A 21,285-nucleotide genomic window follows, 5' to 3' on the forward strand; every position below is an offset into this window, starting at 1 on the left:
CAACGAAAGCAACAGAAAGAAATTAGAGTGACGTAATAAGGGGTGAAATTGAAATTTGCCTTAGTATCAGTACATCCCAAACCTGGCTCCTTCTGTGATATCCTAAAATTGCCATAAAATGTTTATAAAACGCACCCATCCTAATCTGTTTTTAGCATCAAGCCTCTCTGTTAGCCTGAGTGTGAAATCCCCTCCAGGCACCCAAGAGAAGGGGACAGACACGAGCTTGTGGACTTGTGCGTCAGACGTTGCTAGGACCACCATGGTGATGATTCTCAAGCCAGCTGACAAATGGACAATGGCTCTGTTGGGGTGGGCAGAGCACTGAACAGGGAGTCATTGGCACTTGATCCAAGCTTACTGTGTGACTTTGAGCCAATTGCCTGCCTTCTCGGAGCCTTTTTAACAAGGGGGCATTGAATTGTTATTTTTCAGTCTTTGCTTTATGATATCCTAGGACTGGGGTGTCCTGTCAGGAAAGGTGGAGCCCTGGTGGTGTAGTGGTTAAGAGTTCAGCTGCTAACTGAAAGGTCCACAGTTCAAATCCACCAATTACTCCTTGGAAATCCTATGGGGCAGTTCTACTCTGTCCTATAGGGTCACTATCGCAAGGGGTTTGGTTTTTGTTTTGTTTTGTTTTTTTCTCAGGAGAAGTAGATGGGCAAGAGGGCTGAGCCCCCAGGCCCCTAGACAGCAACTTGTTTTTACCTATTTTATGTGTTGAGCTTCAGGAGAACCTTTCTTTAAAACACAGTTTTGGACCAACAGGTCTAGAATATCTTCTCCTTGGAGGGTAAAGGGCTCTGAGTCAGGGTCAGCCAGGAGGAGAAGGCTGGGGTGGTGGGCGCTGCTCGCTGAGCTGGTCACCTGCTCTCCATAGTGCCTGGCTGGCCAATGCCTGGTGCCCACAGCTGTACTGCAGCCTCCTCCGCGGTGCAGGGAAAGGAGGACACAGTGGTGGGGTGGGCAGGGGGCAGGCCTACGGCTGCACCTGACCCTGCAAGCAGAGTCGGGACCAATGTAGGTCATGGAGCAGAAGGCCGCTGGCAGTCCCCAGACATGTGCTCCGGGAGGCGCACCTGTTAAGAGGGGTCAGGATGTGGTGGGGTGCCCCGGAAATCCTGCAAGGTCCTTGGCAGGGAGACCAACTGATGCTAAGCCCCTTGTGTTGGTCCTTGTTTTCCCTGAAACAGAGTGTCACCCACAGGTGGCGCTGAGTCAATCCTGGGGGACCGGCCACTGTCATGTTGGGGCGGAGGGGGAGCGGTCTGAGGCGAAAGAGGCCTGATTGGCTCAACCCCTTCCCCATCACATGCGAGTGCTCTGAGGCCTGAGAGGAGCAGCAGTTGGCTCCAGCTTGCGCAGGAAATCAGCTGGCCACCGAGTACCCCCAAGGAGTCCAGCTTCAGTAAATTTTTAGCTGCCATTTACCAAACACATCTCTGCTTTGGGTAGGACCTATAGTTTAATTCTCAAAACAGCCCTGTAGGGCATGTGTTTATATCCCAAATTCATGGATTTGAACACTGAGGCTCAGAGAGGTGAAGTCACTTGCCAAAAGACACACAGCCAGTAGCTCTGGGAGTTGGAATTTGAATCCATGCCTTCCTGCTTTAAAAAGCCTTCTCTAAGTCTCCTTTACTCTTTCCAAGTTCTGTTTCAGATTATAAAAGCAATCCATGCTCCTGACAGACAATGCAGACATTCTAGAAAAGTGTAAAGAAGAAATTGATAAACTCGCCTATAAAATCACTACCAATCAGAGAGCCCCTGGCGAGTTCCCTTCAGCATTTTCTATGTATATATGCGCATGTTGTTGTGATTGCTGGTTGTCAACAAGTAGGTTCTGACTCATGGCGACCCCAAGTGTGCAGAGTAGAACTGCTCCACAGGGCTTTCAAGGCTGTGACCTCTGGGAAACAGATCGCCAGGCCTGCCTTCCGAGTCACCTCTGGGTGGGTTTGAACCACTAACCTTTCAGCTAGTAAAACAGTCAAGTGTTTAAGCATTTCCGCCGCCCAGGGGCTCCATGTATATGCAAGGACAGAGTAGAACTGCCCCACGGGGTTCCCAAGGCTGTAATCTTATGGAAACAGGCTGCTACATCTTCCTCCTACAGAGTGGCTGGTGGGTTCGAACCACTGACCTTTCAGTTAGCATCTGAGACCTTAACCACTGCGCCACCAGGGCTCCTTATGTACATGTACAGGCATGTTACATTTTCATAAAACTGGGATATTATAAACAAGCTTTGTATTACTTGTTCCCACTTTTTTCTTTTCTTTTTTGGCCCACAGCTTTAATTCTTTAAAACAATGAATGCTATGAAAGGCTGGACAACAAACATTCCACAGGGTTCACCCTGCCCTTTGACCACACCAGGCCACCTAAGAGTGGCCGTGACAACAGGGGCCTGAGCAGCCTTCGCTGGCCTCTCTCTCCTGTCCCTCTGCCCCTTCCAAGTGGAACCCCAGACCCAGGCTTCCAAAGACTTCCACGGTAACATCCAAGAGACTTCTCAGAGTCTCTGTGTCCCTTTTATTAAACATTTCCCCCAAGTGTATAGTTCTTGAAATTTGCTTTGATAGCTGCTAAAAATCACTTTTCTGTTGCATTCTTAGACTGGGCCAGAGGGCAGGAAAACAGGGTAGAGTTTCACAGGTTTTAGAGTTCGATCTGGCTTTGAGTCCCAGCTTTACCTCTTACTAATCTTAAAAGCATGGACATGTTACTTAGTTTTTGAGCCTCGGTTATCTCATCTATAAAGTAGGGTTGCTGGGAGCAATCCAGGATAGGATGAATATAAAGTGCTTAGCCTCGTGCTGGAGTTCCTGGTGATTGTAAACAATTAATACACTCAGCTGCTAACCAAAAGGTTGAAGGTTGGAGTCACTCAGAGGTGCCCCAGTAGAAAGGCCTGGATACCTATTTCCAAAAAAACAGTCACCAAAAACCCTATGGAGAGCAGTTCTACTCTGGCACACATGGGGTCACCATGAGTTGGGGCCGAGTTGGCAGTCATTGGTTACTGGTCAGCCTCATGCCTGACATGCAGTAAAACAGCTGGTCAAAGGCAGTGGTGGTGGTAGTTCTGGCTGTTACCGTTGTTGTTGAAGTCACCCCTATGGTTGACAGTGAGATTCTCCATTTGCGGCATCTCCCTCCAGTGCCTCAGAAGGTCATGTGAGGTGGCCTGCAGCCCGTTATTAATCCCAGCCATTGCCAAGGTTCCATCTCTGATTTTAGCCCAGAGCTGAGACCTGCCCTCTTTGGTCCCAGTTCCCTGGGTTCTCTCTCCCCGTTGGTACAACACGAAGCAGCATCTTCCTTTCCAACAGTGAGGCCTAGGCCTTAGAAACACAGGGTGAACGGGGTACAGAACTATTGTGGCATGGCCCAGGGAGGGAAGGTTCTGAGAAGCCTGACCCCCAGCAGGTGAGGCACAGCACACAGTAATGCATTCGTGATCTGGGCAAACAGAAGCCCAACCAGAGAAGCGCTGCCAGCAGGCACCACACCCTCACGCCAGGTGCCAGCTCCCATGGTGGCCAACTACACACTGACCACAGTCCCTTGGTGATCCGTCCTCCCTGTTCAGACAGCAGTGTGGTCCCAGGCAAAGGACGTGGGTTCAGAAATTGGGAGGGGAGGTGGCAGTCCTTGCCTCTCTGCTCTGTGGTCTCCAGCTCCGGGACCTGAGCAAGGGAGCTAACCAGGCAGAGTCCACACAGAGCAGGCGACAGAGGACCATCGGCCCCCAGGGTGCCGGGGGGGATTGAATGCAGGCCTGACTAAACTGTCCACCAGAAGTGGGCATTAAGGACACACAAGCTGCCTTCACTCAGCCCTGAAAATATGAAGACAACATCTAGAGTCTGTCTAATAAATACCAAAGCAGTTGGGTGAATTCTGACTCATGGTGACCCCACGTGCAGCAGAGCAGAACTGTGCTCCACAGTGTGACCTTTCACAGGGAGATCATCAATGGGCGTGACCTTTCAGAAGCAGACCATCAGGCCTTTCTCCTGAGGCACCGCTGAGCAGACTCAGACTTCCCACCTTTTGGTCACTTGCTGAGCATGTTAACCATTGCGTCATCCAGGGACTTCTGTCTGATAGCAATTCCTAAGGATAAGTGATGTAGCGTTTTTCTCTTAGTCATGATTTTCCAAAAGCCACTGAATCTTGATTACTGGAATTAAAAGACTCTTTCTCTGGGGATCATCATTCCTACTCATTTCATTTTTCAGAAGAGGAAACCAAGGCTCAGTTTTCAAAGGTCACGCAAAGATGACAGTGTTGGTCCAAAGACAGGATGGAAAATAGGAGGTGAATCTCAGTTATGACCCCTTATCCTGGAGACCTGAGAGTTACACCACACAGGAAACAGAGATGGAGAATTCTCAGAGCCAGTGTTAATTAATCACCTATTAATTACCTCACTTCTCCTTTGCTCTTTTCTTTCTGTTCCAAGATGTGATTCTGTCTCTCGCCCTCTCTCCCACATCCAGCCACTGCAAAAACCTGTCAGCGATTAAATCAAATTGTTCAACCATTTCAATAGGGAGACTCCCACTTGCCTCTCTGGGGCTTTTTCATTTGTCTCAAATAAAAGCCTCTTTCAGACCAGTTAACTCCTTCTTGGAGACTTTAGTAAGTCAGTGATCAAGCCATGAAGGGGCTGTTGGACCCTAATGGATTTTTCTGACTCAGGTGGGATATACAGTAGGCTTATAGCCTGGACCCAGCCCTGCTGGCCCAAAGGGTGGGCTCTGCCTGGCCAGGCAGAGAAGGCCAAGTGCGAGAAACAGAGAGAGAGAGAGAGCGTGTTAGGGCGGAAGCCAGGCTCCCAAGCATCTGACTCTATCCTCTTCACCTTGTCACCCTGGGTTCATGTCTTTCCTTGGATGGACCTCAGTTTCCCCATCTGAAAAACGAGAGTTGCAGACCTTTTATTCCTGTCCTGGATTCCACAAATCCCGCCAAGGTAGCACCTAACGCCTGGGAAGAATTTTAACATTGCTGGAAAGGGAAGGGATGTTAGAAATCTCTCTGGTGAGAGCAAGGTTTTTTCTGGACGGGGTTTTCTGGAGGTATGACCTAAAGGAAGGACAGGGATAGGACATGATCACCTAGTTCTGAGAAACCAGCCGGTGAAAACCCCATGGATCCCAACGGTCCGATATGCAACTGAGCGGGAGGCTGCTGCTGGACCGGTCGGACAGCGTTTCTTTCAGTTGTGCGTGGGGTCGCCGTGCGTCGGAGGCCGGCTCCACTGCGGCTGACAACTTACAACAGGCCAGGCTGGGAATGGGAACAAGGCAGACCTGTCCCTGCCCTCCCGGGCTCAGAGTGAGGGTCAGGGTGATGCTGTTAACAGCTAACTGCCCAGCCCACGTGAGGATCAAACATGGTCCTGGGTGGCAGAGTAGGGCTGAGAGAGGGAGGAAGCAGGGCCTGAGCCCAGCACTGGGAAGGGCGTCACCCTTAGACCCTCCACTTTGTTTCCAACAGAGCTTATCCCTCTCATCACCTAGGGGCTGACGGGGAACAACAGGTCGCGCGTTTAGCTGCCATCACGTCGCCCCTCCCAGCCTCCATTTCTGAGGTGCATTTTCAGTTATATTTTTTGCAAGCCTTGTAATTACACTGGGAATATCACAATTATATTCCAACATATTATACTGAGTTAAAAGTGACAAATTGTCCACATACACGTTTAAAATATCATTAACTTTTTAGAAACACACACTTTGGTTTTCCTTCTTTCATACCCACCCTCCCAAAATAGAAGGTGGTACAGATCTCTCTCAACCTCTGAAAGGCCTTGCCCTGAGACCATAGATCTTTTTAGAACCTGAACATGGAGGACTTAGGAAAAGGATTTGAGGCTGGGGTGGGGGTTTGACTGGCTGACTTCTGGACCCTTTGGAACTTGTAAGATTCAGACTCCAAGCTGAAGATGAGGAGTGAGTGGAGAACAAGTGTCCAAGTGGGTGGACACCTGCTGAGGGAGCAGCCTACCCCTCATCCTCTTTGTCCCTACAAGACAGGAATCGCTACATCTCTCTGTGGGTGCTCCCTTCTTCTCTGTGCTTCCAGCAGTCTGGGAGATTGCAGACAGCCTTAATTCTGCCATCATCCAAGTCCCTTTTCTAAAATGCTTGCATGAGGGCCCAGGATTTCAGCATTTACCATTATGGACAGATGAGGAAATTCATTCTCGACAGCAACAACTAACACAAACTGTACACCAGGCCATGTTCTAAGTGTTTTGCACACTTTATCCCGGTTAATTCTTGCAGCCACAACCCAAAATTGTCCTGTTATTTCCTGAAAAAGGCAGAGAAGGGTCAATAACTTGCCCATGGTCATCTGACTTAGAAGCACAGAGCCAGCATTCGAGCCAAGGTGGTCTGGTGTCAGAGCTCCCTCTCATAACCATTACAGAACATACAGACCAGAGAGTCAGTTAGCATCAGAACTTCAAATCCCAGCTCCAGTGGACAAGCCACTTCTCGCCTCTGAGATTCGGTCTCGTTAATTGCAAAGTGGGATCGTGATGTAGGGAATTTACAATGATCAAACGTTAACAGCAGATTTAAGAGTGCTGCAACCAGTAGCCTGTAGCTGGGGAGTCAATTCCATCTCATGGTGACCCCATAGGTATCCAAGTAGAAACGTGCTCTATGGGGTTTTCAGTGGTTATGCTCTTTTCGAAGCAGAGAGCCAGGCCTTTCTTCAGAGGTGCCTCTGAGTGGATTCAAACTGTCAACCTTTTGGTTAGTAGACAAGCTCTTAACCATCTGCACCACCCAGGACTTGGGTAGCATATAAACTGTGCTGCGAATACACAGTAGTGTCACAAAGATTTCCTTTTTCGCTGTTTGTTAAAGCATGTTGAAAAACTCTAACAAATGAGAAAAAGCAGAAGGAGAAAGCTCCCTTTGCTCACCCCTTTAGCTGGTAAAACCACACAAGGCCTGAGGGTTAAGTGCCCTGAATTCCTCGTGAGTGGAGTGCCTGGCAAAGTGGAGAGATTTTTCTGGGCAATCTGAAACAAGGCCCAGCTTTTCGCCATCACACACCCACCCTGCCTCACTGTGCTCAGCCAGGGCGCGGGGGAATGGAAACTTTTGCCACCAACAGTACTTGCTAGCAACTTCCTTCTGTGCGGTTTTTCTCTGCCATTCCCTTGATAAAAGTACCCGAGCTGCACCCATGTAACCCACACTCACGAATCTCATCTTCGCATACCAACAGCTGCCTTTCAAGAAGCAAGCTGCTGGAAATGATGCACGATGCACTCTAAACTGGGTCATTCTGCACGCAGAGGGCTCAGGGCTCAGCTGAATTTCCCTGTGTGTCTCCTGTGCCCTAGGCTCCCAGCGGATCCGATTGCCCGGTGGGGAAAGAGAGAAATGGGGAATAGCGTGAAGCCTGCGCCTGCCCCACCCGAGAGGCCTCTGCCCTGCCCAGATGGTGAGTCCACCTTCTTTGTATGGTGCTGAGCTCTGTCCACAGGACCCTGGACCCACAGCCGAGACTGAGCAGTGGTGGGTGGTTGCTGACAGTGGCTGAAGCAGAGCGATGGGTCCTGAGGGGTCACCGTGCTTGTCCCCCTCATTTTGTCTATGGTTAAAATTGTTCATGAGTAAAGTTTCAAGGGACCTGGGGGTTAGCGCTCCTGAAGGATGCTGAACCCTTGGCATTTTGAGATGGATCTTAGAGATGAGTGGTTGAATCCCTTTATTTTACAGTAGGGGAAACGGGCCCACAAAGGGATGTAGGTTCTTGTCAGTAGCTACTTGTAGAGTCAGAATTCTAACGCAGGCCTGTCTGATTTGGAAACTGAGGCTCTTGTTCCCACACCCTGCCAGCCCTCCCGTCTGAGGGAAATGAGATAAAATATTATCATGGACATAATTAGCTGAGAAAGAGCTTTTCCCTATGACTTTACTAAGCTAGACACTACTCCTGTTAGGTCGTCCTGAAAATAATGGAGCCTTCGTGTTCCACTGGTAGGATTACAACGTGCCAAGCATTTTAGGGGAGGTGCAACCTTACAAGTTAATTAGCAATAAAAAAAGTCAGCCTTCTGGAGAGATGCCAGGTTGAGACAGACTTCTTTTGTTTTTTTCCCAAATTTTACTTATTTTGGTGTTGTTAGAATATCCACAGCAAAACATGCACCTATCCAACAATTTCTACACGTACGATTCAGGGACACTGATTACATTCTGCGAGTTGCGCAACCATTCTCACCTTCCCTTTCTGAGTTGTTCCTCCGTCATTAACATAAACTCACTGTTCCTAAGTTCCTATCTAATCTATCGAGTTGCTATTAACGATTTGATCCCATATAGATAGTTATTATAAGAGCATAATGCTCAAGGCTGACTTTTTTTTTTTTTACTAGTTAAGCTAAGCTATTATTGTTTGGTTTTAAGAAGACTTCAGGGGTATTTCTGGTTTAAAGTTTAAAGATGATCTCAGGCTGAGACAAACTTCTGATGTGACTGAGTCCTTTGGCAAGTGGCCAGAGGTCTGGCAGGTGATATCAGCAAGCAGGGCCCAAAGCATGCACTGCTGTGTCCTGGCCCTTTCTAACACCTTGGCCATGTTTCTCCGGCTTCCTAGTCACGTGGTCGCAGGTGGGGTACACACACCGTGTGGGTTCTCTAGGAGAGTTGGCGGATGATGGCCAGCGAGGCCAGGTGGTCCACTAGGGTCCACAGAGCGGTCACAGGGGCACCTTAGCACACGCTACCCTCCCTCCTTACATCACAGGCTTTTGGGGGTTGCTCCCCTCTTCTAATGTCTTCCCAGCCCAGCGCTGACATGAGAGTGGGCGGAGCCAGGCTACTCCGAGGGCTACTCATTCTGGCCCCTTATAAAAAGCCTTTTCACTTTTTCCAAATGAAGACACCGGATTACAGTTCACAGCCCTTCAGATTCCCCCATCCCTCCCTCACACACATTCCCTCAGATGCAGGCATTCCACTGGCTCTTCCTCGTCTAGCCCAGCAACTCCCCCCAAATCAAAGGGGAGAAAACAAAGAGAGTGCACCCACCCCAGAGCCCAGGAGCCCAAAGCACATGATAAGGTGAAGTAGAGTTCTGAGCACTCCTGGCTGAGAAGGGGCCCTTCCCTCCTGTGCAGATCTCAGAGCAGGCCACAGTTAGGGCAGAGCACTGGGCCTGCTGCTGCCTCGGGGCTAAGTCTGGCTCCTCCACCTTCTCCAAACTGGCTCCAGCCACAGCTGCCTCATCCAGTCACACCAGGTACTGTGGGGTCGATTCTGACTCATGGCGACCCCATGAGTGTCAGGGTAGAGCTGTGCACCGTAGGGTTTTCAGACATAGATTTGCCTCTGAGTGGTCTCAAACTTCTAACCTTTTGGTTAGAGACTAGACCATTAACTGTTTGCACCATCCGGGAAACCTGACATTGTGATGATCAGGGCCCAGTCAGCTTAGGAGGCACCCCCGACCTAAGCCATTTTGTGGTGTCACCTCTCAGACTGGTGCCAAGGGGTGGCAAGCTTGAGCAAACTCCATGAAAACATCGACCTCCGAGGACTAGCTTATTTGCATTATTTTTCCAATGCAAATCTTCATGAAATAAGTTTCTCTTTTTCTACTGTGTGGGTGGGGGGGGGCGTCACCTTGAAGAAGGAGGCAGAGGGGTCTCCCCTGCCTTCCACCCCCCAGGTTAAAAGAATTCCCCAGGTCAAGCCCAGTGTGTGATCCAGGCAACCACATCAAGTGCCGGTGGGCTGCCTTCCTCCCCCACCCCTGAGAAGTTTCCCTTGTGATCAGCCCTGAACTTTATTTCCTCTTTTGTTTTACACCTTCTTGAATAAAGGGGAAGGGGGAGGTGCAATGGAGGCCGGTTAATTAGTCCTTATCTGCATATTGCAGAGGGCCGGCTTTTCAAGGAATGAGACAGCTACTTCTCCTCAGCTTACTCGGTGAGAGTCAAATGCAGAGCCGGTGGTAGCAGCTCAGAGCACGCTGATTGCTTTAGGCAAACAGGCACTGAGAGGTTCCTCTAACTTACTGTTCTAGCCAAGAGCTAAAAGCCCCAAAGTCCCCTGGTCCTGCAGGGATCTGCAGGCGCCTGAACTATGGCCATTCAGGTAGACAAGTCTCCGAGCTTTCAGGAGATCATTCTGCCCCAAGCCAGGAGTGTGGATGCTTTGGGAGAAAGCTTTGACCATCCATTTTCTCCTAGGCTAAGCTTTCCAGAGCGTTCTTGATTAGTCTAGATTCCAAGGACGGTGCAAATGGTTAATGTGCCTGAGCTGAAAGGTTAGTGGTTCCAATCTGCCCACAGGTGCCTCGGAAGAAAGGCCTGTCGATCTCCGTCTGGAAAGTCAGCCACTGAAAACCCTACGGAGCAGCGTTCTGCTCTGACACACATGGGGTTGCCATGAGTCAGCATCGACTCAATGGTAACTGGTTTGTTGTTTTATTTGTCTAAGGTCACAAAACCCACAGAGGCAGTAGGACTTGGTGGAAATAAGACAGGTTTCAGAGGCAAAAGACCCTGATTGGGCTTCAGGTATTGTCCCTCCCTCTGGACAGGTGTGATCTTACGTAAGTCACTCAGCCTCACAAGGGACTTGGCTATAAAACAGAGACAGAACAACCCCTCCCTCCCAGCAACGCTGCAGCACAAAGAGCTGCCTGATGTGTCCATAAAAGCAGTAAAAAAAAAAAAAAAAACTCCATTTGGGGTGATCTGATTGCAACAGGCTGGTATTAAACAGCCAGTCCCAAATGTTGTCAAGTGCTGGAACGGGCGATTCCAAGTAATCCCAATAGTTCACTTTACTCCACAGCTCTGCACAGGCTTCAGACTCCTCCTCTGGGCAGGCACTCGACACACCACAGGGAATTCCCAGAGTGCAAGCAGCGGCACATTTCCATCCTGAGAAGAGAACTCAGAGTTCCCTGTGATCTTCCCCCCCTTTGTTTCCTACCTTCCTATCCTCCACCTGAAAGAGACAGGCTGACAGATGTGGCAATGCAAATGCGAAAGCAGGTCAAGCCCTTTCTTGTAAGGCCTGGTGAGGATGGAAAAAACACGGCATTTACATACCTAGCTAGGCGGCTGCCTCGGTGGAAAGAAGGGGGTGGGCGGGGGCCCGCAGAGGAAGCCGGGCAGGGAAGGCTCAAGGCCTGGCTGGAACTCCGCGGTGAGTAGTCCTCAGATCGCCTGCGTCGGAGTCAAAACCGGAAAACCAAGCCGGTTGCCATGGAGTCAGCTCTGACTCACTGGCGACCCCATGTGTGTCGGAGTAGAACTGTGCTCAGTGACTCTGACCTTTCAGAAGTAGGTTGCCAGGCCTTTCTTCCGGGGTACCGCTGGGTGAATTTGAACCACCAGCCTTTCAGTTATTAGCCAAGTGCATGAATCATTTGTGCCACCCAGTAACTCGGCCAAGTTAAAACGCAGACCTGCTGATCAGAACCAGGTGATGGTGGGCAGGAGCAGCAAGCTGATTTTTTTTATAAGCCCTTCAGGTGACTCTTATGAAAAACCCAAACCTGACCAGTTGCCATGGAGTTGACACCGGCTCGCAGCGATCCTCTGTGTCTCAGAGTAGAACTGTGCTGCATAGGGTTTTAATGGCTGAACACTTGACCCAGGGATTCCAGGTGAATCTTAAACCCCCTAAAGCTTGCAGACACCAGACCTAGCTTTGAGTCTGGCCCTGACGCCAACATACAACACACACAATGAGAAAAGAGAGAAGGTAGCGTGTCTCCTGAGCGGCTCTGTGTGCTCATTTGTAACGTGGGGACCATTACACCGGAGCTGCTTAGGCTGTTCCTTTCCCAAAAAGCATCCCATAAGGTGATGTGGACTTGAACACGGCAGCCTTTGTCCTTAGGCTGCTCCCCATCTCTCTCCCAGGTAACTGGTGCAGAGTGGGGTGCAATGCATGCTGGGTGAACGGGCAAATGTTTTGTAACTGTGCGGCTGTGAAGCTCAGCAGGGAGAGAAGGACAGAACTCTGGTAAACCAGGGGAAGGCAGCTGAGGGACATTGGAATGGCGTTGTCTTCAGGCGTAGGGGCCTGGGTGCCGTGGACATAGCTGATGGAAGGCAGAGAAAGGAAGCTGTAGGTCCTTGTCTAGTCTGACATTGTACAGTTAAGCTTTTTAACTAGCCCATTACAGGTTCAGGGTCAGGATGGGCTGACTCTGGGTGCAGCCAATCTGACCTTCCATGGCTGGAGGCATATTTTGTCATCTTCTAAGATAGAAGCTGTGAAGAAAACACTGGGGGAGGAGGGGGCATGGGATTCTCACTGAACTCCAGGGCCTGGGAGGCTGCTATCAGCAGCTGTGGGACTTTGGTTAGGTCCAGTATCTTCAATTGCAAAGCCAAGAAGGCTGGCTTGGTGATCACTAAGACCCCTTCCACTGGGATGCTGCATGAATCTCCCAGCGTTGTCAGCTCTCTGAAGGGAGTGCTTGATCAAAAAGAGTTTCCACCTGTCCTAGGTGGCACTAAGAAGGGTAAGGGGGGACCTGTGGTTGGAAACTATGGGGAGATGGCATCCGAGTCAACCAAAGGAATCCTAGTCACACCTACCTGTTACTTGTGCTTGCAGGGTACCAAACACGATCCCAAGTGGTTCACAAATATGAACTCTTAAGTCTCACAACCACATGAGGCAATCACTGTTAGCATGGCAACTTTAGAGTTGAAGCACAGAGAGGCTAAGTTCCTTGCCCAAGATCACACAGCTCATGAGTGGAGATCTGGAATTTAAGCCCAGGTGGCCTAGCTCTAGAGTCCTTGCTCAGAACTGCCACAACAGATGCTTGGAGTGGGTGAGCTTTCCAGTGCCCTCACTCTTCGGAGAGTGGATGGTGCTGTCTAGATGGAGAGAGAGTTTGCTTTCCAGATTTAGTCACCCAGACCCTCAAGTGCCCCAGTGAGGGACACCAGGGACCAGGATCCCATGTCAGATCTTTGACTAGAAGATCCCCATTTCCCCATGTGTGGTGGTACCCAATCATTCAACTTTTATATAATTGTATGTTTAGTAACTACCACGCATCTGTCAGGTTGTTGTACTGTGGTGGTTTGCGTGTTGCCATGATGCTAGAAGCTATGCCACTGGTATTTCAAACACCAACAGGGCCACCTGTGGTGGACAGATTGCAGTGGAGTTTCCAGACTAAGCAAGGCTAGAAAGAAGGACCTGGTGGTCTACTTCAGAGAAAGCTGGCCAGTGAAAACCATGTGAATACTAGCGGAATACTGTCTGATCCAGTGCCGGAAAATGAGCCCCTCCGGTCAGAAGGCACTCCAAATACAAAAAGAAAAAACGAATCCTCACAACTGGACCCATAAGCAACATCACGATAAAGGGAGAAAAGACTGAAGTTGTCAAGGATTCCATTTTACTGGATCCACAATCAACACCCATGGAAGCAGCAGTCAAGAAATCAAACTGCTCTATAAAGTGTTAAAAAGCAAAGGTGTCACTTCGAGGACTAAGGTGCACTGGACTCAAGACATAGTATTTTCAATTGCCACATACACACACGAAAGCTGGACAATGAGTAAGGAAGACTGAAAAAGGATTATAAATTGTGGTGAAGAGTATTGAATATACCGTGGACTGCCAGAAGAAAGAACAAATCTGTCTTGAAAGAAGTACAGCCAGAATGCTTCCTGGAAGAGAGGATGGTGAGACTTCACCTCGTGTACTTTGGACATATTATTAGACCAGTCCCTGGAGAAGGATATCATGCTTGGTAAAGTAGAGGGTCAGTGAAAAGAGGAAGACCCTTAATGAGATGGATTGACACAGTGGCTGCAACAATGGGCTCAAACACAGCAACGACTATGAAGCTGACTCAGGACAGGGCAGTGTTTTGTTCTGTTATACGTAGGGTTGCTATGAGTCGGAACTGACTTGATGGCACCTAGCAACCTAACAACAACAACGTGTGTAATGAATATTATTAAAAGAATATAACTAACCCATTAAACCATGACTTTCCATTGCTCAGAATGGGGCTAAAGTTTTAAAAAAAAAAGAAAGTGAATAGATACAAAGAAAAGCATTGTAAGTAAATAATAGTATGGGTGGTACTCAGCTGTGACAAAATAGTGTGGCCAAGGGCTCTGTCATCAGATCACCTGGTTGTGAAACCTGGCTCTCAACCAGTGTGTGCTCTTGGGCAAGTCTCTGACCCGCACTGTGCCTCCATGTCCTCATATGCGGAATGAGGTAGTAACAGTGCCAACTGAACGGTGAGGCATGAGGACTAAATGGATAACACGCAGCCCAGGGCCGGACTCCTAACAAGCACTCCAGCACCACGCACCATGCTGCTGGTAGAGATGGTGAGAACGAGGCTGGGGGCGGAGGAAGTGTAATGAAAGCACCCCGAGTCTGGGAAGTCCTAGGTGGCTCAGGCAAAGCTGAAATTCTCAGGCGATGGAGCCGAGCAGATTGGCTTTGGCCGTTTCCTACTTCTGCTCTGTCCCAGCTCCACCGTAGCATCTGAGGGTGCTGAGACCCAAAACAACCTTAGAGTCATCTAGTTGAAATCTGCTCCATTTAACAGATGGAAAAAGCAAGGCTTTGGGAGAAAAAGATTTCTGGGCCACTGTGTCTCCCTTCATAACCCACAATACAGCCCTTCACGTATAAATAAGAGGGCCCACAGGCACAAGCCATGGCTCACAGTGACTCCTCTCAGGCCAGTCTGTTTGGTTAGCAGTGTGTTTCCTGAAAAAGATAACTAAGGCCTGCTTCAGTCCCTCAGGAAGCCACGAGTTTGGGCATGACTAAACAAAAAAACCAAACTAAAACCCATTGCCATCGAGTGGATTCCGACTCATAGAGACCCTATAGGACAGGGTAGAACTGCCCCCTAAGGTCTCCAAGGAGCAGCTGGTAGATTTGAACTGCCAAGCTTCTGGTTAGTAGCGGAGCTCTTCACGACTGTGCCGCCAGGGTCCTGGGGCCTTGACTAAGAGGAAGGCAAAACCAGAAGCTGCAATCCCTGGTTGTTTAGCTCCTTGTCCACCAGCTGTACTGAGCTGCTTGCGCCAGCTCTGAAGTCTCATTTGTACTCAGTCTTTGTCCTAACCTGCTAAGGATCGAGTATTAACTAGGAAAAGCCTGGTGACTAAGTGCCAAGGACGGCTGTGAGGCTTAGTGAAGTGACCGTGGCTTTGAAATCCTCATGTGCTCACTGGCCATCTTACTAAAACTCTTGCAGCCTTGGTTCCTGGCCGTTTCAGTGGGAATAGCTGTAGGATATTCAAAGCACCGAATGGCTAGTATTGCTAGACAGTTACAACCAGGAGCTACTGAGAATGTTGTCAGTATTTACAAAGAGATGGTAGCAATGTTCCAAAGGGCAATAATGCAAAAAAGGGCCCGTCCTCTTTTCACTCAGTGATTTTTGTGGCTAGTAAGTTCTACATAGGTCTCCTTCCTTTTTGGGGCTCATTTCCTGTTTTAAGTTTGTGTATGTTTTGTTCAACCTGACTCATTTTTGAGTTGAACTATCAGCAAATATTTGGTCTTTGAATTTCATCTTCTCACGAAATGGAGTTTGTTTTTAGATGATGAGACCATTTTCAAATTTACACTCCTAGAGGGTTTTCAGACTTCAGAACACTGCTAGCTGAAATTGGTCCCGGGTTATGGGATGATAACCTCATCCCTAAAAAAATGATACTGCTGCCATTTTGTTGAGGCAGGCCCGGTACATACGATGCATCATTAATCCTAAACCCAATCATAGGAGACAGATTTTGATATTCCCATTTTTATACACGAAGAAATCAATCAAGCTCAGATTAGTTACAACTAAATCTCTCCCCTACTCCCTGAGCTGTTAAGTGGTGGGGCGGCGTTTTAAGCCTGGCCTGTCTGGTCTCAGAGCCTATCCACGTTCTCCTGTAAACCTTTGGCATTCTCCTTTTGTGCCCTGTGTGGGTTTCTCCTCTTCGCGTCTTTATCTTATGTCTGCCCTGATCCCGTCAACTGCCCAGCGCCCTCTTCTCCAGGTGACCAACTCACGGATCTGATTCCATCCAGGTGCCCCGCTCTCCATAAAACCACGGGGGTCCAGGAGGGCATCAGAATATGTCTGAACCAGGCTTCGAACCCCTGCTGAGAATTTGCCTTTCCTTCCCAAATATACTGAATCAGAATCTACATTTTAACGAGATCTCCAGGTGACTCTTCGGTATAATAAATCTTGAGAACCAGCGCTTGACTAGTGGTTCTCAGAATTGGTCCCTAACCAGCAGCTTTAGTATTACCTGGAAGCTTGTTAGAAATGCAAATTCTGAACAGGGAACTTGTTAGAAATGCGAATTCTCAACAGAGAACCTGTTAGAAACACAAATTCTTAGCAGGGCTTCAAAGCCCAGGTTTGAACTTTTAAATCTCCCAGCTTTTATCTATTTCACTGTAGGGACCTAGGCTTAGGGAAGACTGGCTTGAATCCAGGCATAAAATCTTGCTTAGAATGGCTGCCCTCTCCGCTTAGTAGAAGGTCAGCGAAAAAGGGGAAGACCCTTGAGAAGATGAACTGACACAGTGGCTGCAACTATGGGGTCAAGCATAACACGGATTGTTAGGATGGCGCCGGACTGGGGGGGTGTTTCATTCTGTTATACACAGTAGGGTCGCTGTGAGTCAGAACCCACTCGAGGGCACCTAACAACAACAACCTCTCCACAATAAGTTACAAACCAAATTTCCATACATATGAGTGACTTTGTCCTTTGTTTTTCTAATGCTGGTGATAAAGATGATGGGGATATGAATGAAGTCCCCTGCAAGTGACAAGGCAAAGTCCATTCCCTTTAAATAAAGTCCAAATGAAAGATTTCCTCATGGGTTTTCCAACGTTCTAGCCCCAAAAGCATCACGGTTATGGAAATTCCATAGGAAATTTTGTTATCGTCAGCTTGAAATTCCCTGACCTCTTGAGCAACCCCCTCATTTCCCCACAGAACCAATTGTCTTTTTAGTGGGATTTTGTTTTTGTTTCTGTTTTTAATGTTACAAAAGATGGCGTTCTCTTTCACATCTTACTCTGGAATGAGACATTGAACCCCAAGTCCCTCCATAGGCAGACAATCTATTTCCAGGATCTATTATTGTCACGGGAGGAGCTCTGGCAGCACAGTGATTAAAGCACTCAAATGCTAACCAAAAGGTTGGTGGTTAGAACCCACCAGCTACTCCGCAGGGGAAAGATGTGGCAGTCTGCTTTCGTAAGGACGACAGCTTTGGAAACCCTATGGGGGCAGTTCTACGCTGTCCTATAGGGTCACTATGAGTCGGAATCAACTCAAAAGCAATGGATTTGGTTTGGGGTTTATTATCATCACAACCCAGAACGGATAACAAATCCTGGGCCTCTTGTTTCGACACTAGCCTTACACAAAGGGCTGGTTTTCTGATGGCCGCCCTCCCTGCTGCTCCCCCCCAGATGGGTTTCCTTCTGCCTGGATGGTTGTACAAACCCAGCACAGGGACAGTGTGAGGCTGGAGGAAGTGTATTAGGCCCCTTACTGCAGCGGCCCCTTCCAGGACCTGTACCTAATTTTGTGTTTGTAATTTCTTTCTCTTTCTGAAAGAGGACCTCCAAATTTGCATCAGCTTCATGCCCCACGGCATCTGGATCCACCCTTTATGAGAACTCAGGACTTCTGACTACACCCCACCCCGCGCTGCACGCATACACGCACACCTCCTGGGCCCACCTCTAATAATTGGGTAGGGCCTGGGCTGTACAAGGGAAGGAAACCTTTTCTTTTTTTAATTGTATTATGCTTTAGGTGGAAGTTTACAGGTCATTTTAATTTCCCATTCAAAAATTTATACATATGTTGTTTTGTGATATTGGTTGCAATCCCCACAATGTGATAGCATGCTCCCCTTTTCCACCCCAGGTTCCCTGTGTCCATTCGTTCAGTTCCTGTCCCTTCCTGCCTTCTCGTCCTGCTTTTGGGCAGGAGTTGCCAATTTGGTCTCGTATATTTGATTGCACTAAGAAGCACTTTCTTCACGTGTGTTATTGTTTGTTTTATAAAAATTATAGGCCTGTCTAATCTTTGTTTGAAAAGTGGCTTCAGGAGTGGCTTCAGTGCTGGGTTAGCAGAGTGTCTGGGGGCCATAGTCTCGGGTGTTCCTCCAGTCTCTGTCAGACCATTAAACTGGTCTTTTTTCATGCATTTGAATTCTTTTCTACATTTTCCTCCTGCTCTGTTCAGGGCTCTCTGTTGTGATCCCTGTCAGAGCGTCTGAAGTGGTAGGAAACCCTTTTCTTAATTTACCAAAGCAGGTAGGGGAGGCTCCCCTACAGGCTCAGGGCAGAGCTGTGGCGGGGAGGCCTAGGCTGAGCTGGGCCCACCCTTCCTTGTCCCAACTCGGTTCTTCCTCAGGCACCCTGACGCCTTTCAGAGGCCGCCTTTCCATCTCTCTGTCCTGTAGGGTTCACAGTCAGCTGTGACTCAGTTTGCCAAGGGGATAGCACATTCAAGCACACTGGCCCACTGTGATAACTTGGTTCTGATTCATTTATCAATCAGTAACCACACCCCTTACCAAAACCCTCATCTGTATTTCCCACACATTCCGATATTTAATCTCTCTTGCAACTCAGTTTGTCCTGAGGCCCGGTGAGTCTGTGGTACGGGCAGAGTCTGGAGGTTCCAGCGGATGTCTGGACCCTAGAAAGTGGCCGCTTGGGGCCACCATGCCTGTGTGCTGGGATTTCTACAGATTTTCCTGGGGTGAGGTGCAGGGATCGCCCCCTGCCATGATTATTCGTGTGTCATATAGGTCGCGAGCACCACAGAGCGGGAGCCTTAGACTGTTTGCTCACCAGCACTTGGCCTGTGCTAGGTGCTCAGTAACAACTGCCAAAGGAGTCAATCAGCCATAAGTTATCCGGAATCTTGAGTTCAGATGCCCAGCTAGCAGATGGAGTGATAAACACCGTAGTAAGCCAACAGTGGGTTTCCTGATTTGTAAGACCTGTCATTTCCCCTCAAATGTACCCCAGTGTTTCCCTGCATCTAATCCGTATGCTGGGCAAATAATCCAAGAAGCTGGACTATCAGAAGAACGGGACATCAGGATTGGAGGAAGACTCATTAACGACCTATGTTATGCAGATGACACAACCTGCCTTGCTGAAAGTGAAGAGGACTTGAAGCACTTACTGATGAAGATCAAAGACCACAGCCTTCGGTATGAATTCCACCTCAACATAAAGAAAACAAAAACCCTCACAACCTGACCAATAAGCAACATCACCATAAGCAGAGAGAAGATGGACATCGCCAAGGATTTCATTTTACTTGGATCCCCAATTAACACCCACATAGGCAGCAGTCAAGAAATCAAACAACATATTACCTTGGAGAAATCTGCTGCAAAAGACCTCTTTAAAGTGTTCAAAAGCAAAGATGTCACTTTGAGGACTAAAGTGCGCCTGACTGAAGCCATGGTGTTTTTAATCACCTCATGTGCATGTGAAAGCTGGACAACGGATAAGGAAGACTGAAGAAGAATTGATGCCTTTGAATTAAGATGTTGAAGAAGAATATTGAATACACCATGGACTGCCAAAAGAAGAAACATATCTGTTTTGGAAGAAGCACAGCCAGAATGCTCCTTAGAAGCATGGATGGTGAGATTTCATCTCACATACTTTGGACATGTTATCAGGAGGACCAGTCCCTAGAGAAGGACATCTTGCTTGGTAGACAGTCAATGAAAAAGAGGAAGACCCTCAACAAGATGGATTGACATGGTCGCTGCAACAGTGGGCTCAAGCATAGCAATGATTGTGAGGATGGCACAGGACCAGGCAGTGTTTCCTTCTATTATACATAGGGTTGCCATGAGTTGGAACTGACCGGATGGCACCTAACAACAGCAATGTGCCTGAATTATGACAAAATCACTAAGGATGTGGAGCAGGGATTTTGCTTAGTGGCAAAAAGCAGATTCCCACCTCGTCACTGTGCCTCTGCTCTGTAGGCAGCTGCACTCACATGAACCAACTAGCATGCCTTCCTTTCAGCACACACACGATGAAAAGCACTCCATTTTTCTCCTCCTGTCCCAGAGAAAGCCCCGATTAAATAAATCCCCAACGATTTGCCTTACATTATGCAAAGAGGGAGTACGTTGCTGAGCCTCAGAGTTAGTGCCTCCCCATCCTGTTGCGTTCTCAGACCTCACTAATCATAGCCCTACCCCCCATCCCAGGTCACAGATGGAGACCCACGAGGCCCAGAGAGGGAGGGGACCCGGCAACTCCCTCCTGAGTCGATGAAATCAAAGAGGGTGTCTTTATAGCACCTTATCATTCATGAGGTGCTGCACACGCTCCTCTCATCTCATAAGGACCCTGGAATGAGGGATTATTCTCCCCATTTTAAAGATGGGGAAATTGAGGCTAGTAGACGTTACCTGAGGTTGCCTGTATCATTAGATGCAGGGGGCCGACCCTGGAGCTGGGTCTTGTGACTTCAGCTCCAGGATCTCTGGATCCCATTTGTCAGATGAGAACATCAGGGCCAAGTCACCCCTGAAACTAGCAGCAGGTTGCTTGACCCCCAGTGCAGGGATCCCCTAAGCACCCTCCGCTCCCAGGGCCACCTTTTTGTTCCCTGTGAATACAATCACAGCCTCTGGCCTTGTTTCCCCAGGACTGGACAATGACTTCCTCGCTGTGCTGAGTGACTACCCATCTCCTGACATCAGCCCGCCCATATTCCGCCGAGGAGAAAAACTGCGGGTCATCTCTGAGTGAGTCAGCTTTCCAAAATTCTCAGGGTCTTCAAAAGAGGGTGTACTCAATTTGGGTGGGATGGCTAGCTTTTAGTTATAGCTGTCCAATTCGCATCGCCCCTGGTTCAGTTGTGAGGGGAGGCTTCTGGCTCACAGTGTGGCCTTCCTCCTTAATGCTCTCTAACCTTCAATGGCTCCCCATTGCCTGCTGGACAAAAAGTAAATTCCTTAACCTGGGCCTTTGATACAACTTATGGCCCAGCTTCTGATTATCTTATTGGCCTCACTTCCCACTCCACGCACAGGCTTGATATTACATATCTGTACGCACTCAGGAAGGAGGATTCGGGGATCTGAAAACACTTCAGATGTAATGAATGAAAAATGTCACTTTTTACCCTGTTGTCTCTTCAGTCTGATTCAAAAAAAGGTATAGAGGAAAATAAGGGCTCCGAGTCCCTTTTACTTA

At 48.6% G+C, this 21,285-nt stretch overlaps 2 protein-coding genes across 5 annotated transcripts in view; one reads left to right on the forward strand and one right to left on the reverse strand.

The window, feature by feature from the left end:
- Nucleotides 1–21,285, reverse strand: part of TG (thyroglobulin) — a 232,277-nt gene that overhangs the window by 63,272 nt on the left and 147,720 nt on the right. The window lies entirely within an intron of this gene.
- SLA (Src like adaptor) overlaps nt 1–21,285 on the forward strand; it is a 45,421-nt gene that overhangs the window by 5,346 nt on the left and 18,790 nt on the right. Inside the window, exons 2-3 of one of the 2 annotated variants that reach the window (XM_049854076.1) lie at nt 7,382–7,482; nt 20,735–20,834. In XM_049854076.1, coding sequence (XP_049710033.1) covers nt 7,422–7,482; nt 20,735–20,834 — 161 coding nt within the window. In that variant the 5' untranslated portion in view covers nt 7,382–7,421. Of the gene's footprint in view, nt 1–7,231; nt 7,483–20,734; nt 20,835–21,285 lie in introns of those variants that run through there. The other variant, XM_049854075.1, reaches the window with a different exon arrangement.

The sequence above is a fragment of the Elephas maximus genome, chromosome 15 (assembly GCF_024166365.1).
Source record: "Elephas maximus indicus isolate mEleMax1 chromosome 15, mEleMax1 primary haplotype, whole genome shotgun sequence".
Classification (NCBI taxonomy): domain Eukaryota; kingdom Metazoa; phylum Chordata; class Mammalia; order Proboscidea; family Elephantidae; genus Elephas; species Elephas maximus.